The sequence below is a fragment of the Podarcis vaucheri genome, assembly GCF_965113315.1.
Source record: "Podarcis vaucheri genome assembly, chromosome: 13".
Lineage (NCBI taxonomy): Eukaryota > Metazoa > Chordata > Lepidosauria > Squamata > Lacertidae > Podarcis > Podarcis vaucheri.
The window spans coordinates 12,365,615-12,378,427 of record NC_138751.1 but is presented as its reverse complement, the minus strand read 5'-3'; the positions used below and the strand labels follow the sequence as shown (position 1 = coordinate 12,378,427).

The window sequence follows — 12,813 nt, the reverse complement described above, 5'->3', positions numbered from 1 at the left end:
ATGACACAACTCTACCAGCATATCCTGGCCATGGCATTTGCTGTAAAGCAGATAAATGAAAACCCCCAAATCTTACCCAATGTCACTCTGGGATTCCACATCTATAATAGCCATTTCAGTGCAAGATGGACCTACCAAGCCTCCATGGAACTTCTCTCCAGGAGAGGCAGATTCATTCCAAATTACAAGTGTGGTGTCAAGAACATTCCAACAGCAGTCATTGGGGGACCAAACTCTGGTTTATGTCTCGACATGGCAACAATCCTCTGCACATACAAGATGCCACAAGTAAGACATGTGCATGAAGCCTGGATGATTATGAAAATATTTACATTTGTTTTGGAATACAGGGGTCTCCCCACTTACATGGGGGTTGTGTTCTGTGGCCCCGTGTGTATAAGTAAAAGGGTGTAAAGTGGGGAACACACCACTTTAGAAGAAGGGCATGTGGAGGGGAGAGAGAGAAGGAGAGAGAGAGAGAGAGAGAGAGAGAGAGAGAGAGAGAGAGAGAGATATGGCACTAGAGTAGGGTGTGCAACTCTCCCCCAGAGTGTGGAGAAGCAGTAGTGGGGTGGGGGTGGGGGATGTGAGGTGGACCAGACAAGTGTCAGGGGGACAAGGCTGGTCTAGGCAGGTTGACCTTTCTGCCCTCACTTTCCATCCTCCCCCTTCCCAAGCCCAAACCCAAGCAAGTTCTGGGAGAGGCAGAGCCACGGTGTCCAGCTGCAAGCAAGTGCCTGTATATCCATTCAGGCTGAGAATTGGTGCTTGAATATTGGTGTATTTCACCATCTTTAAGAACTGGAGGAGCATGGAACATGGGTGATTAACAAGCCATTTGCTTGCCTTTGACTCTCTCTCTCTCTTTTTCCAACAGAGAAAAGTTGGCAGGAGAAGCTTAGGAAAGCAATGGCGGGTATATACTTACAATAAATGCTAAACATGTCCCTAAGTGACAAAACTTTTTTTATTTATTTCTCATGTAAAAGGACAAACTATTTTTTATCAGATAATGTATTTTAAATGAATATAAATGGCAAAATATTCCCATTCGCTGAAAACATAAACCAGGCTTCAGATAATGTTATTGCCCCTCCCCATATAGTCAAATCAGTTCCAAATCTCAGAATCCACTAAATTTAATGCAAAAAACAAACAAAAACTGTGACAACTATTATTTGATCAAATAGAAATTTGAGGTAAGATTAGACTGTTTCTTTTGTATGTGTCCAGCACATTTGTGTATTTCTAACTGACTCTCTGGAGGATGGGAAACATGTTGAACTGTATGGATTCTTAAAATAAAAAAAATTCCTTCCAGTAGCACCTTAAAGACCAACTAAGTTAGTTCTTGGTATGAGCTTTCGTGTGCATGCACACTTCTTCAGATACCAAGTGTGCATGCACATGAAAGCTCATACCAAGAACTTACTTAGTTGGACTTTAAGGTGCTACTGGAAGGAATTTTTTTATTTTGACTATGGCAGACCAACACGGCTACCTATCTGTATGGATTCTTGTTGATTCACTAGACTTGTCTGGTCCTATGGAGCATCAACAACACAGGATGTGATATGAACACAGGTGCATGGTCCCCTCTGGATGGTTGTTGGCATCCATCTGTCTTGAGAGACAAAGGGGGTGAAGTCAAACTGCATTGTTTTTGCTGTGTTAGCAGCAACAAAGTGACAGCTCTAGGGCACAAACCTGGGCAGTGTAGGTGGAAATCCTGGGTTGCCCAGGTGACAAAACCTCTCAGCCTCACTACTATGGTCCAAAGGAAAGCAGAGCAATATATCTGGCACCAGTTGGGCTGGATTTGTGTAGAGTTCACTCCTTAGCCTTTTCTTCTCTTGGTTTTTATATATATATTAGTAACTGTACTGATGTAACAGTTTTTTACATAACTGTATTTTTTGTAATATTTTAAGTTGTGTTTCAGTGCTTCAGTTTTTTACATGTCACTTGGAGATAGTTTTAATATCCTAAGCAGTGCCCGATTCACGTATAAACTAAACAAGCTATAGCTTAGGGTCCCACGTTCTTGGCCCCCCCCAAATATACTTCTTTATTGTATCTCACTATTAATATACTTCTTCTTATCTATATTTCAGTTCAACAATTGCTTTGATAAAATACATATTTTGTTATGTGCAAATGGCTTTAGATACCTATTGGGTCCATAAATTACCATATAGCATATATTCAACACAAAAAACAGTGACAATTTGTTGTTGACAAAGGACAGCTGGACATTTAATGGGCCTCATTACCTTCAGTAGCTTAGGGCCTCATCAAACCTAAATCCGACCCTGATCCTAAGCGGTATAAAAATTAACTAATAATTTAATCCATCAATCAAATCCTGATCTGAGTTTAACTATTGTTCAAAATCAATAAAGGGATTCATTTTTTCCTCTTCCTTCTTTTGTAAATTATTACCCGCAGCTTGTCTTTGGGTCTTCTCCCATGCTGAATATAAATATGCAAGCTGTTTTCATTCACCGAATGTTCCCAGACCAGGCTCAGCAATATGAGGGGATTCTTCAATTACTGCAGCATTTCAATTGGATATGGATTGGGGTGATTTGTCAGGATGACAACAATTCAGAGAGATTCGTACATAATGTTCTGCCCATGTTTGAGCAGAAGGGTATCTGCTTTGATTTTGTAAAGAGATTCACTAAATTGAATGTTTTTCGAGGGATCGCTGCAATGATGGCTGCAGGACTTGAAATAATCGATGTTATTGTGCAAAGCACGGCCAATGTTGTGATTGTGCATGGTGAAATTCATACGATAATGGAAATGAGAGTGTACTTCAAGATGCAAGGGACACAGGATATGCCAAGGCAAAGCCTAGGAAAGGTTTGGATTATGACAGCCCAGATGGATTTCACTTCATATCCCTTTCAAAGCTGTTGGGACATAGGTTTTCTCCATGGTGCTCTGTCTTTTGCCATTTACTCAGAGGGTATCATAGGATTCCAGAAATTTATTCAGAGACGGCGCCCTGCCTCAGAAAAAGAAGATGGCTTCATCAGAGTTTTCTGGGAAGAGGCATTTAACTGTTCTTTTCACAAACCATCCTTAGATAAGAGACATGAGGAGTCCTGCACTGGGGAGGAGAGGGTTGACACGCTTCCTGCGTCTGTTTTTGAAATGAGCATGACTGCCCACAGCTATAGCATCTACAACGCTCTATATGCTGTGGCACATGCTGTGCATTCCATGCATTCCTCCAAATTCAAACATGGGACTATGGAAGGTGGAATAAGATCAGCCTACATGGACCAGCAGCCATGGCAGGTAATGCTCTAATCCAGACACGTTCGACTCCCAAGAGACTGTGATCTACTCCCTGTATTAAAAAAGCTGGCAGTGATCTACCCATTGTCGTTGGAGGGAGGAGGAGTGTGGGGGGGGGTGGGGGTGGAAGGGGAGAATTCCCCAGAGTTGTTGAGCTCTAATGCAGAAGTTTGTAGTAAACTCTGAAACTGCGTGAAAGGGGAATAGCTCCTGACAACATGGGGGGGGGCACCTTTCTTCTTTGATTGATTTTTTGGAGAAAATATGATTATCCAGTGGGGTTCAGAGCAGGGGAGATCACAAAACAGCAAATTAAAATAAATGATGGACCATAGTCAGAGAAACATCTACAAAGAGTCTTTCATTTCTCTAGGCCTTTGGCTGATTCACATTCTATGTCCTTTTAAATGTGTTTGTGGGAGGGGGATTACTGATTTGTTTTTGTTCTTGTTTTTATTATGTCTTTTTTGTTCTCATTTTGAGTTTTGTATAATTATTTTGTTAATAATAATAATAATAATAATAATAATACAGGGTATGTGATAGCAGAGCAGGCAGCAACAGCAGTAGGAGTAGGTATGTTGTGGTGGCAGCCGCAGCAGCAGCAACAGGACATGGTGGCATTCTCTTTTTAAAATTAATATTTTATTAGGTTTTATTAATAGAAAGGTTCAAAAAAAGACAAAAACAGAAAAATACAAAATTACAAAATACACAAATTAAACAAAAAAAGGAAACAAAAAAGAAGAAAAAACACATACACATATAAAAGAAAACAAAACTCCCTCTTTCTTGGCTTCTCATCTTTAGTTAACTTATTTTCCTGACTTCCTCACGTCTCCCTTTTTTGTATCCCTTTTTAAAAATTAGTTCAGCAAATTCATGTCCTAATTTAGTTTATCTATTATCAATCCCATCTTACATTTTATCTTATTGCTAGGGCCCCTTCAATTCATTTCAATGTCATCAGCATTCAAAGATTTTACAATGTTTCTGTAAATAAGTTTTAAATTTCCTCCAGTCTTCCTCCACCAACTCTTCTCCCTGGCCTCGGATTCTGCCAGTCATTTCCACCATTTCCATGTAGTCAGGACATGGTGGCATTCTCATTTCTCCTCAACAGCAAAATGGGATGTGCCATCCCTGACAAGAACCATGCTGACTTCCTGCCCTTTTCTCACCTGAGCCACTCCACCAGCACCAGCCATCTCACTAGTGCAACTTCAGCGCCACTAAGGGACTTTAAGCTACTATGACATTCTCCATAAGTATTTAAAGCAACCATTCCTCACTATGATACACTATCACCCTGTCCCATACTTGCATTTCTTTATTCATCCTTAGGGGAAAAGATAATATTTGGTTCTACCCAGTACCTAATTCAAAAAGTACAAAAATAAAACTTCATACTGTTATGAAGGAGTGATTCTGTAAACAAGTATCACTGGGTAAGGCCCCTCAGGCAGGTGTTATTTAGTCCCCAAAGTGGGAGCAAGTGATCGAGCTGACAGCACATCTCAGCCCCTATAAATCTTTAAGTTAACCTGCTAAGAGGGGGAGAGAACATGCCATAGATTAGACTGCTGTTTGATGTCTGTAGCTGGTGCCAGAGAAGACTCCAATAAAGCCTGATAACCCGTTCAGTGCTTACGTGTGAGTTATTAGAAGCTTGGAGGGAGGACTTTGGGAAGAGACCCCCTCCTTGGCACATACTGCTTTTAAGTACCGTAGGTGATAAACCAAAACCTTCAAATGTAACCAACAACCACCATTTTGTAATATTTCAATTCTTTGGGTACTATATTAATTCCTTCCCTCCTCCCACAATTTAGCTCCACGAATTTCTGAGAAGGGTCTCCTTTAACAATAGTGCTGGGAAAGAGGTTTCTTTTGACCAGAATGGGGAATTAAAAACTGAATTTGATATTATCAACTGGGTCACCTTCCCAAATGAGTCATTTCTTAGAGTCAAAGTTGGAATGATGGACCCAATGGCTCCTCTCAAAAAAGGGTTGACCATTTATGATAATGCCATTGTGTGGCCTAGCAGGTTCAACCAGGTAAGGTCTGCTTCATGTGAACTTCAGACGTGTATGCAAAACTGCTTCAGTGATATATATATATATATATATATATATATATATATATATATATATATATATGCTTTCGTAGATTTTCACGGGTACAGAAATGCAGGTTTTGGTGTCTTCGGGTGTCTTCCCGTGTAAGAGTCGGGGTGTCTGTGCGACGTTTCGACGAGGTCTCACTCGTCATCTTCAGGCTGGTGCTTTCGGCTTCTTGTTACTGGAACAGAGCAGAGTCTGGTGTTTGAGTTCCTATAAATACTGTTGAGGGGTGTGGTGTATAGCCTCCAACGTTCTGGGCAGAGAGGAAGTTCCTAGATTAGTGTGCCTTTTCTTCTTTTGTTCCTTAATTACTTGAGGGATATCTTGGGTGATTTCATGAGTGATATTCTGAATACCACTGGGTGGGTCATTAAGTGTAGATTAGTTGCTAAAGCTTTCGTGTCTTGACCTCTTGAGCTTGTGAAGAGTTTTTCTGAGAAGATGGCTGTGCTGCATTTAGTTGTGCTCTGGCTTGGCTTCGTGTATAGGGGCGAGCTGTGGTTTTGTGCCTTGTGCCAGCCAGATCTGTGTAGGGATTGCAGGGGGGTGCAGCATCCGGAGGTGCCACTATAGTTTGGCTACTGGATGGAGTCTGTAATATGTCTGTGGAGAGGGTCTGGGTTTGGGTCTGGTGTGGTTGATTGGTGACGGCGTTCTGTGTGCCTCTGGTTCTGGTGTCGGTTTTTGTGGGGAGGGCTAATTTCCAGATGTCTGGCAGGCGGGACGTGTCGTCACGCTTGTTCATGTTGTGAGGGTGTTTCTCTATCTCGATGGCTTCCATGATTATTCTCTTGTGGTGATGTTCCATGTTAAAGAGCAATTTGGAATCTGCAAAATTAATTTCGTGTCCTGTTTCTTTCATGTGTTGGAAAAGAGAGGAAGTTTTTTCTTCTTTTTTGACGGCATTCTTGTGTTCTGCGATACGTGCATTTATTCGTCTGTTTGTTTGTCCAATGTACGTGGCTGGGCAGACTTTGCAGGGTATTTCATAGACCCCTTGGTTTTCCAGCTGGATTTTGTCTTTTGGGTTTCTGAGGATATTGGCTATTTTTTGGTTGGTGCAGAAGGCTGTTTTGATATTGTGTTTATGGAGGATTTTGCTGATTTTGTCTGTAGTGCCCTTGATATAAGGAAGGAGGGCCATGCCATTGTTTTCTTCTGTGTCTTGGTTTTTGGGGGGTGTTTCTTTTTGGATTAGCTTCGTAACCCTGTTTTTCTGGTATCCATTGGCGATTAACACATTTGAGAGATTCTGTAACTCAGTTGTCAAGTGGTCTTTGTCAGCCAGGCGTTTGGTTCTGGAGATGAGAGTCTTGGCTACGGAGTTTATTTGTGCAGGGTGGTGGTGTGATTGTGCATGTAAGTAGCGGTTGGTGTGTGTTTTTTTCCGGTAGATAGTAGACACACCAACCGCTACTTACATGCACAATCACACCACCACCCTGCACAAATAAACTCCGTAGCCAAGACTCTCATCTCCAGAACCAAACGCCTGGCTGACAAAGACCACTTGACAACTGAGTTACAGAATCTCTCAAATGTGTTAATCGCCAATGGATACCAGAAAAACAGGGTTACGAAGCTAATCCAAAAAGAAACACCCCCCAAAAACCAAGACACAGAAGAAAACAATGGCATGGCCCTCCTTCCTTATATCAAGGGCACTACAGACAAAATCAGCAAAATCCTCCATAAACACAATATCAAAACAGCCTTCTGCACCAACCAAAAAATAGCCAATATCCTCAGAAACCCAAAAGACAAAATCCAGCTGGAAAACCAAGGGGTCTATGAAATACCCTGCAAAGTCTGCCCAGCCACGTACATTGGACAAACAAACAGACGAATAAATGCACGTATCGCAGAACACAAGAATGCCGTCAAAAAAGAAGAAAAAACTTCCTCTCTTTTCCAACACATGAAAGAAACAGGACACGAAATTAATTTTGCAGATTCCAAATTGCTCTTTAACATGGAACATCACCACAAGAGAATAATCATGGAAGCCATCGAGATAGAGAAACACCCTCACAACATGAACAAGCGTGACGACACGTCCCGCCTGCCAGACATCTGGAAATTAGCCCTCCCCACAAAAACCGACACCAGAACCAGAGGCACACAGAACGCCGTCACCAATCAACCACACCAGACCCAAACCCAGACCCTCTCCACAGACATATTACAGACTCCATCCAGTAGCCAAACTATAGTGGCACCTCCGGATGCTGCACCCCCCTGCAATCCCTACACAGATCTGGCTGGCACAAGGCACAAAACCACAGCTCGCCCCTATACACGAAGCCAAGCCAGAGCACAACTAAATGCAGCACAGCCATCTTCTCAGAAAAACTCTTCACAAGCTCAAGAGGTCAAGACACGAAAGCTTTAGCAACTAATCTACACTTAATGACCCACCCAGTGGTATTCAGAATATCACTCATGAAATCACCCAAGATATCCCTCAAGTAATTAAGGAACAAAAGAAGAAAAGGCACACTAATCTAGGAACTTCCTCTCTGCCCAGAACGTTGGAGGCTATACACCACACCCCTCAACAGTATTTATAGGAACTCAAACACCAGACTCTGCTCTGTTCCAGTAACAAGAAGCCGAAAGCACCAGCCTGAAGATGACGAGTGAGACCTCGTCGAAACGTGGCACAGACACCCCGACTCTTACACGGGAAGACACCCGAAGACACCAAAACCTGCATATATATATATATATATATATATATTTGCTTTCGTAGATTTTCACGGGTACAGGAATGCAGGTTTTGGTGTCTTCGGGTGTCTTCCCGTGTAAGAGTCGGGGTGTCTGTGCGACGTTTCGACGAGGTCTCACTCGTCATCTTCAGGCTGGTGCTTTCGGCTTCTTGTTCCAGTAACAAGAAGCCGAAAGCACCAGCCTGAAGATGACGAGTGAGACCTCGTCGAAACGTCGCACAGACACCCCGACTCTTACACGGGAAGACACCCGAAGACACCAAAACCTGCATATATATATATATATATATATATATATATATATATATATATATATATGATGTGAAAGGCGTGATCCCAGGCCTGCCTTGATGTAGAGCAAACGAAGCTATTTCTTTTGGTGATGGGAACATATAGGGGCAAATATTCAGTTAGAGCCAACTAAGGTGGTAGAAGATTTAGACTGGGGAAAAGGTAACATTCAAAAAAGTTCTATAGGTCAGCCATTAGTTCATTACAATTATCTTAAGAAATAAAGAAGAGTACAGTAGATCCATATCACTCATTTCTGGTACAGTGGAACCTCGGTTTTCGACCATAATACGTTCCAGAAGACCGTTCGACTTCTGAAATGTTCAAAAACTGAGGAGCAATGGGTGATTGGCAAAATCTATTGAGAAAAAAGAAAAGCATGCAGTGGAAGCTGTTTGACCTCCGAGGCGCGTGTGAAAACGGATGTAATTACTTTCAGGTTTTCGTCATTCAGCTTCCGAAACGCTCAGCTTCCAAGATGCTCGAAAACCCACTGTATTATGGAAAGGGTGCAAGCAACATTGTTTCCCACTGTTTTGGTCTCTGAACTAATAACATTCTAAGTCGATAATATCAGGACCCCTAGTTGCAAACTAATATGTTGAGAAACTGACCAAGCAAAGGTTGTAGCTGAAAATAAAACTAAATTGAAAAATATAAAGATAGTAAAGCAGAGGCTAATTCTGCAAGGATGCAATATGGAGAGATTGCATGAAGGGCAGAGAATTTTGGAAAATACCATTCAGATGTGATTGATAATGCACTGTGGTAGCTTTGAGGGAGTTGTTATATAATCAATATGATTATGGTAACGGTTTTTATGAGGGCACAGTTGCTGGAGAAATGACAAAGATTCCAATACGGCAGCTTTTACTGGAGGTGAAAGCGATCACGGGGCAGTCTACAGCAAAACACAGAACACAATAACAAACAAAAGCAATAATTGTAGCCTGCACAGTATCAACCAATAAACTGTAGTTATCTAAAGATGGGTCAGTGAGTGACACACTTCAACATTATTTCCTCTTTCATTTATGGACAGGTACAACCCCTTTCTGTGTGTAATGAGAATTGCCTTTTAGGTTATAGTCGGACCAAAAAGGAAGGAGAGCCATTTTGCTGCTATGGTTGCCTTCCATGTCCAGAAGGGAGAATTTCTAACCAGAAGGGTAAGATTTGTTGTGTACACTATTTATAAATTATGCCAGATATGATCTAGTAAATTTACACCAGAAACTAGTTTCCTTGATGTTTTAAGTGTAAGAACAGGGGAGATAAGATGTTGTTGTCTTTGTTGTCTCATATTACTGTTGACGTGGGTCCACTTTGGTGCTGAAGTTTTCAGTTTCATGATAGGTCTGGGGGAAGGATTTCAGCAAAACTAGAGATGAGAAAGGAATTGATACCTTTTGTTTAGTTATATCTTGGGAAAGAATCTTTATTGTAAGACCAGTTGGTCACAGTAGGTGCATTGCTGTAAGGGCTGCAGCTTGTTAAGGTTCTCTTGAACACAATGTCCTGAGAAGAAATCACTGAAAAGGAGAAGAAATCAGTCATGTATTTCAATAGCACTATAGAAGCAGTCATTTAAAGCTATCATAATGTTATGCTTGCTTTTAACCAGAGTTTCCATGCTTAAAAATGACTCTTTTCTTTTCCAGATATAGATGACTGTTTTGAATGCCCTGAAGATCAATATCCAAACAATGGCCAGTATGAATGCATTGTGAAAGCAATAACTTTCTTGTCTTATGGAGAACCTTTGGGGGTTAGTTTGGCTGTTTGTACTCTACTCTTGTCATTCGTCACTGCTTGGGTGCTCTGGATCTTCATTAAGCACAAAGAAACTCCCATAGTCAAAGCCAATAACCGGAACCTCACCCATACTCTCCTCATCTCACTCCTGCTCTCATTCCTTTGCCCTTTGCTTTTCATAGGCCAGCCTGAGAAGTTTACATGCCTCTTTCGACAAATTGCTTTTGGCATGATCTTCTCAGTGGCCGTTTCTTCTATTCTGGCCAAAACCACCATAGTGGTTCTAGCTTTCATGGCCAACAAACCAGGATCTAGGGTAAGGAAATTGGTGGGGAAACGATTGGCTACCTCCATTGTTCTTTCCTGCTCCCTTATTCAAGCTACAATTTGTAGTGTGTGGCTGACAACCTCTCCCCCATTTCCAGTCCTTGACATGCACTCGATGACTGAAGAAATTGTACTTGAATGTAATGAGGGTTCAACTATCATGTTTTACTGTGTCTTGGGATTTATGGGTGTCCTTGCAGCTGTCAGTTTCACAGTGGCCTTTTTAGCTAGGAAGCTGCCGGACAGTTTTAATGAAGCCAAGTTCATCACCTTCAGCATGTTGGTCTTTTGCAGTGTGTGGTTATCCTTTGTTCCAACCTACTTGAGCACAAAGGGAAAATACATGGTGGCAGTGGAGATCTTCTCCATCTTGTCCTCCAGTTTTGGGTTACTGGGCTGCATATTTTCTCCTAAATGCTATGTCATTTTGATGAGACCTGAGTTGAACAATAAGGGGCAGCTAATTAGAAGAAATGACTAGAGAATCAATGGGTCCAATGTTAACTAAATATTTTTCCACTCAAAAGTATGCAATTAATAATGAGTGATACATATAAGGAGATCACACACATACTGTTCTGTAGAAAATAAACAATTTATTATTAAATAAACAAACAAATAAATAATCATAAGAGCTTGTCTGTCCATTTATGTCAACATCCTCCCCGAAAGTATTATATTCTCTCTGATTACAAGCCTAACCTGTGAGCTACATTGCAGTTTTCCTACCCTGGCATTTTCTATATTTTCTCCAATATGAGAGGCAATATTTCCTCCTTGAGGGCTTTTGAGGAGCAACTGGTTGGCCACTCTGAAAACAAAATGTTGGACAACATAGGCTCTTGGTCTTATCCAGCAGCCCAGCCCTTCCCTTCCCTTCCCTTCCCTTCCCTTCCCTTCCCTCAAAACACTTGGAGATTATTTTGGGTTTTATCAGGGTATTCTAGAGCTGGCCAATAGACTTTTAATTTAGTATTGTCCATTGATCATCAGTGGGTCTGATCTGTGAATGACTTAGGATACATCTTATCTTTAATGAAAAACAGATTGCTCACCCAAAAGCTTTTCTCTAAAAGTTTGATTATCCCCTGAAAGTTGCTGATATTCTTCTATAAATACTTTATTAGGGGAAAGATGATCCAAGCAACACAGGGGAGCAGAACTGAGTCATTAACATCAAATATGGAGAAATGTATATTAGTATCCTAGCCAATACTTGGCTTGAATGTGGTATCAAATAAATTTTGGGGGTGGGGTAAAAAAAGTCATTGAAGTTTAATGATTCCTGAGAATGGCAGATGAAGGTGATGGAATACATGGAATTGGCAGAAATGACTGGCAGAATCCGAGATCAGGGAGAGGAGGCGGTGGAGGAAGACTGGAAGAAATTTAAAGATTATCTGCAGAAATACTGTTAAATTAATGAATGTTGAAGTGATGTTGGACTGAAAATAAGCGGTATTGGTAAAAAGACGAATAAGAATATGTAAATGTGGATTGACAATGGCTGGAAATATATAGTTATAAAAGGTTAAGATAATAAGTAAAGGTAAATGATAGAGGGTAAGGATTTGCTGAACTAACTATGTGAACTGGAATACAGAAAAGGGGGGTGTGAGGAGGTCAGGAAATAAGTAAATGAAAGATATGACATGAAAATATGGACTGTTTTTCTCTTTTTTATTAATTCTCTTCTTTATTGTCTATTTTTGTATTTTTTTCTTTTTCTTTTAATATTGTTATGTCTTTTTATTTTCTTATTTATAATTTTGTAATTTTTACTGTCTGGAAAAGCTTAATAAACATTATTTTTTAAAAAATGAAGTTTAATGATTCCTGTGAGCTTAAAATGCATTAGAAAACTTTTATGTTCACTCTTCACTGAGCTGCCCCTATTGTGCTCATTTTTGAGAGTTTTTATTTTTCTGGACTGAAACTTTTATGATGGATATGTAAAAATAATTACAATTATTTTACTATATTAAAAAAAACAGGACACAGAAAACAATGAATTTCTGAAACTGTAGCTTACTGGGAAACTGATTACTTGCAGACAATAGAAGTTTTCATTTGAATAGCTGATGTATTTTCAGTCTTGATAAACTGGCAATGTTCATAAGTTGCACATGAGTTTTTACATCAATAGTTACCAGTGAAGTTGCTATTCTATAAGATATATTTCCTTTCTAAGATATCAGCTTTCTGAGTTATTTTCTAGTTTGTGTGCTGATGCTCATTAGAGCTTTCTCCATACTTAGGAGGACCAGCTGAAACTT

General features: G+C 40.5%; 1 protein-coding gene across 1 annotated transcript; it reads left to right on the top strand.

Moving 5' to 3' along the window:
• On the top strand, window positions 1–11,018 carry LOC309517430 (vomeronasal type-2 receptor 26-like; the record flags this gene model as incomplete). The annotated part of the gene is made up of 5 exons (XM_082196666.1): window positions 1–288; window positions 2,449–3,309; window positions 5,142–5,369; window positions 9,498–9,624; window positions 10,117–11,018. The coding sequence occupies 5 exons, from the start codon at window positions 1–3 to the stop codon at window positions 11,016–11,018; spliced, it is 2,406 nt and encodes an 801-aa protein (XP_082052792.1).
• Window positions 11,019–12,813: the final 1,795 nt, after the last annotated feature.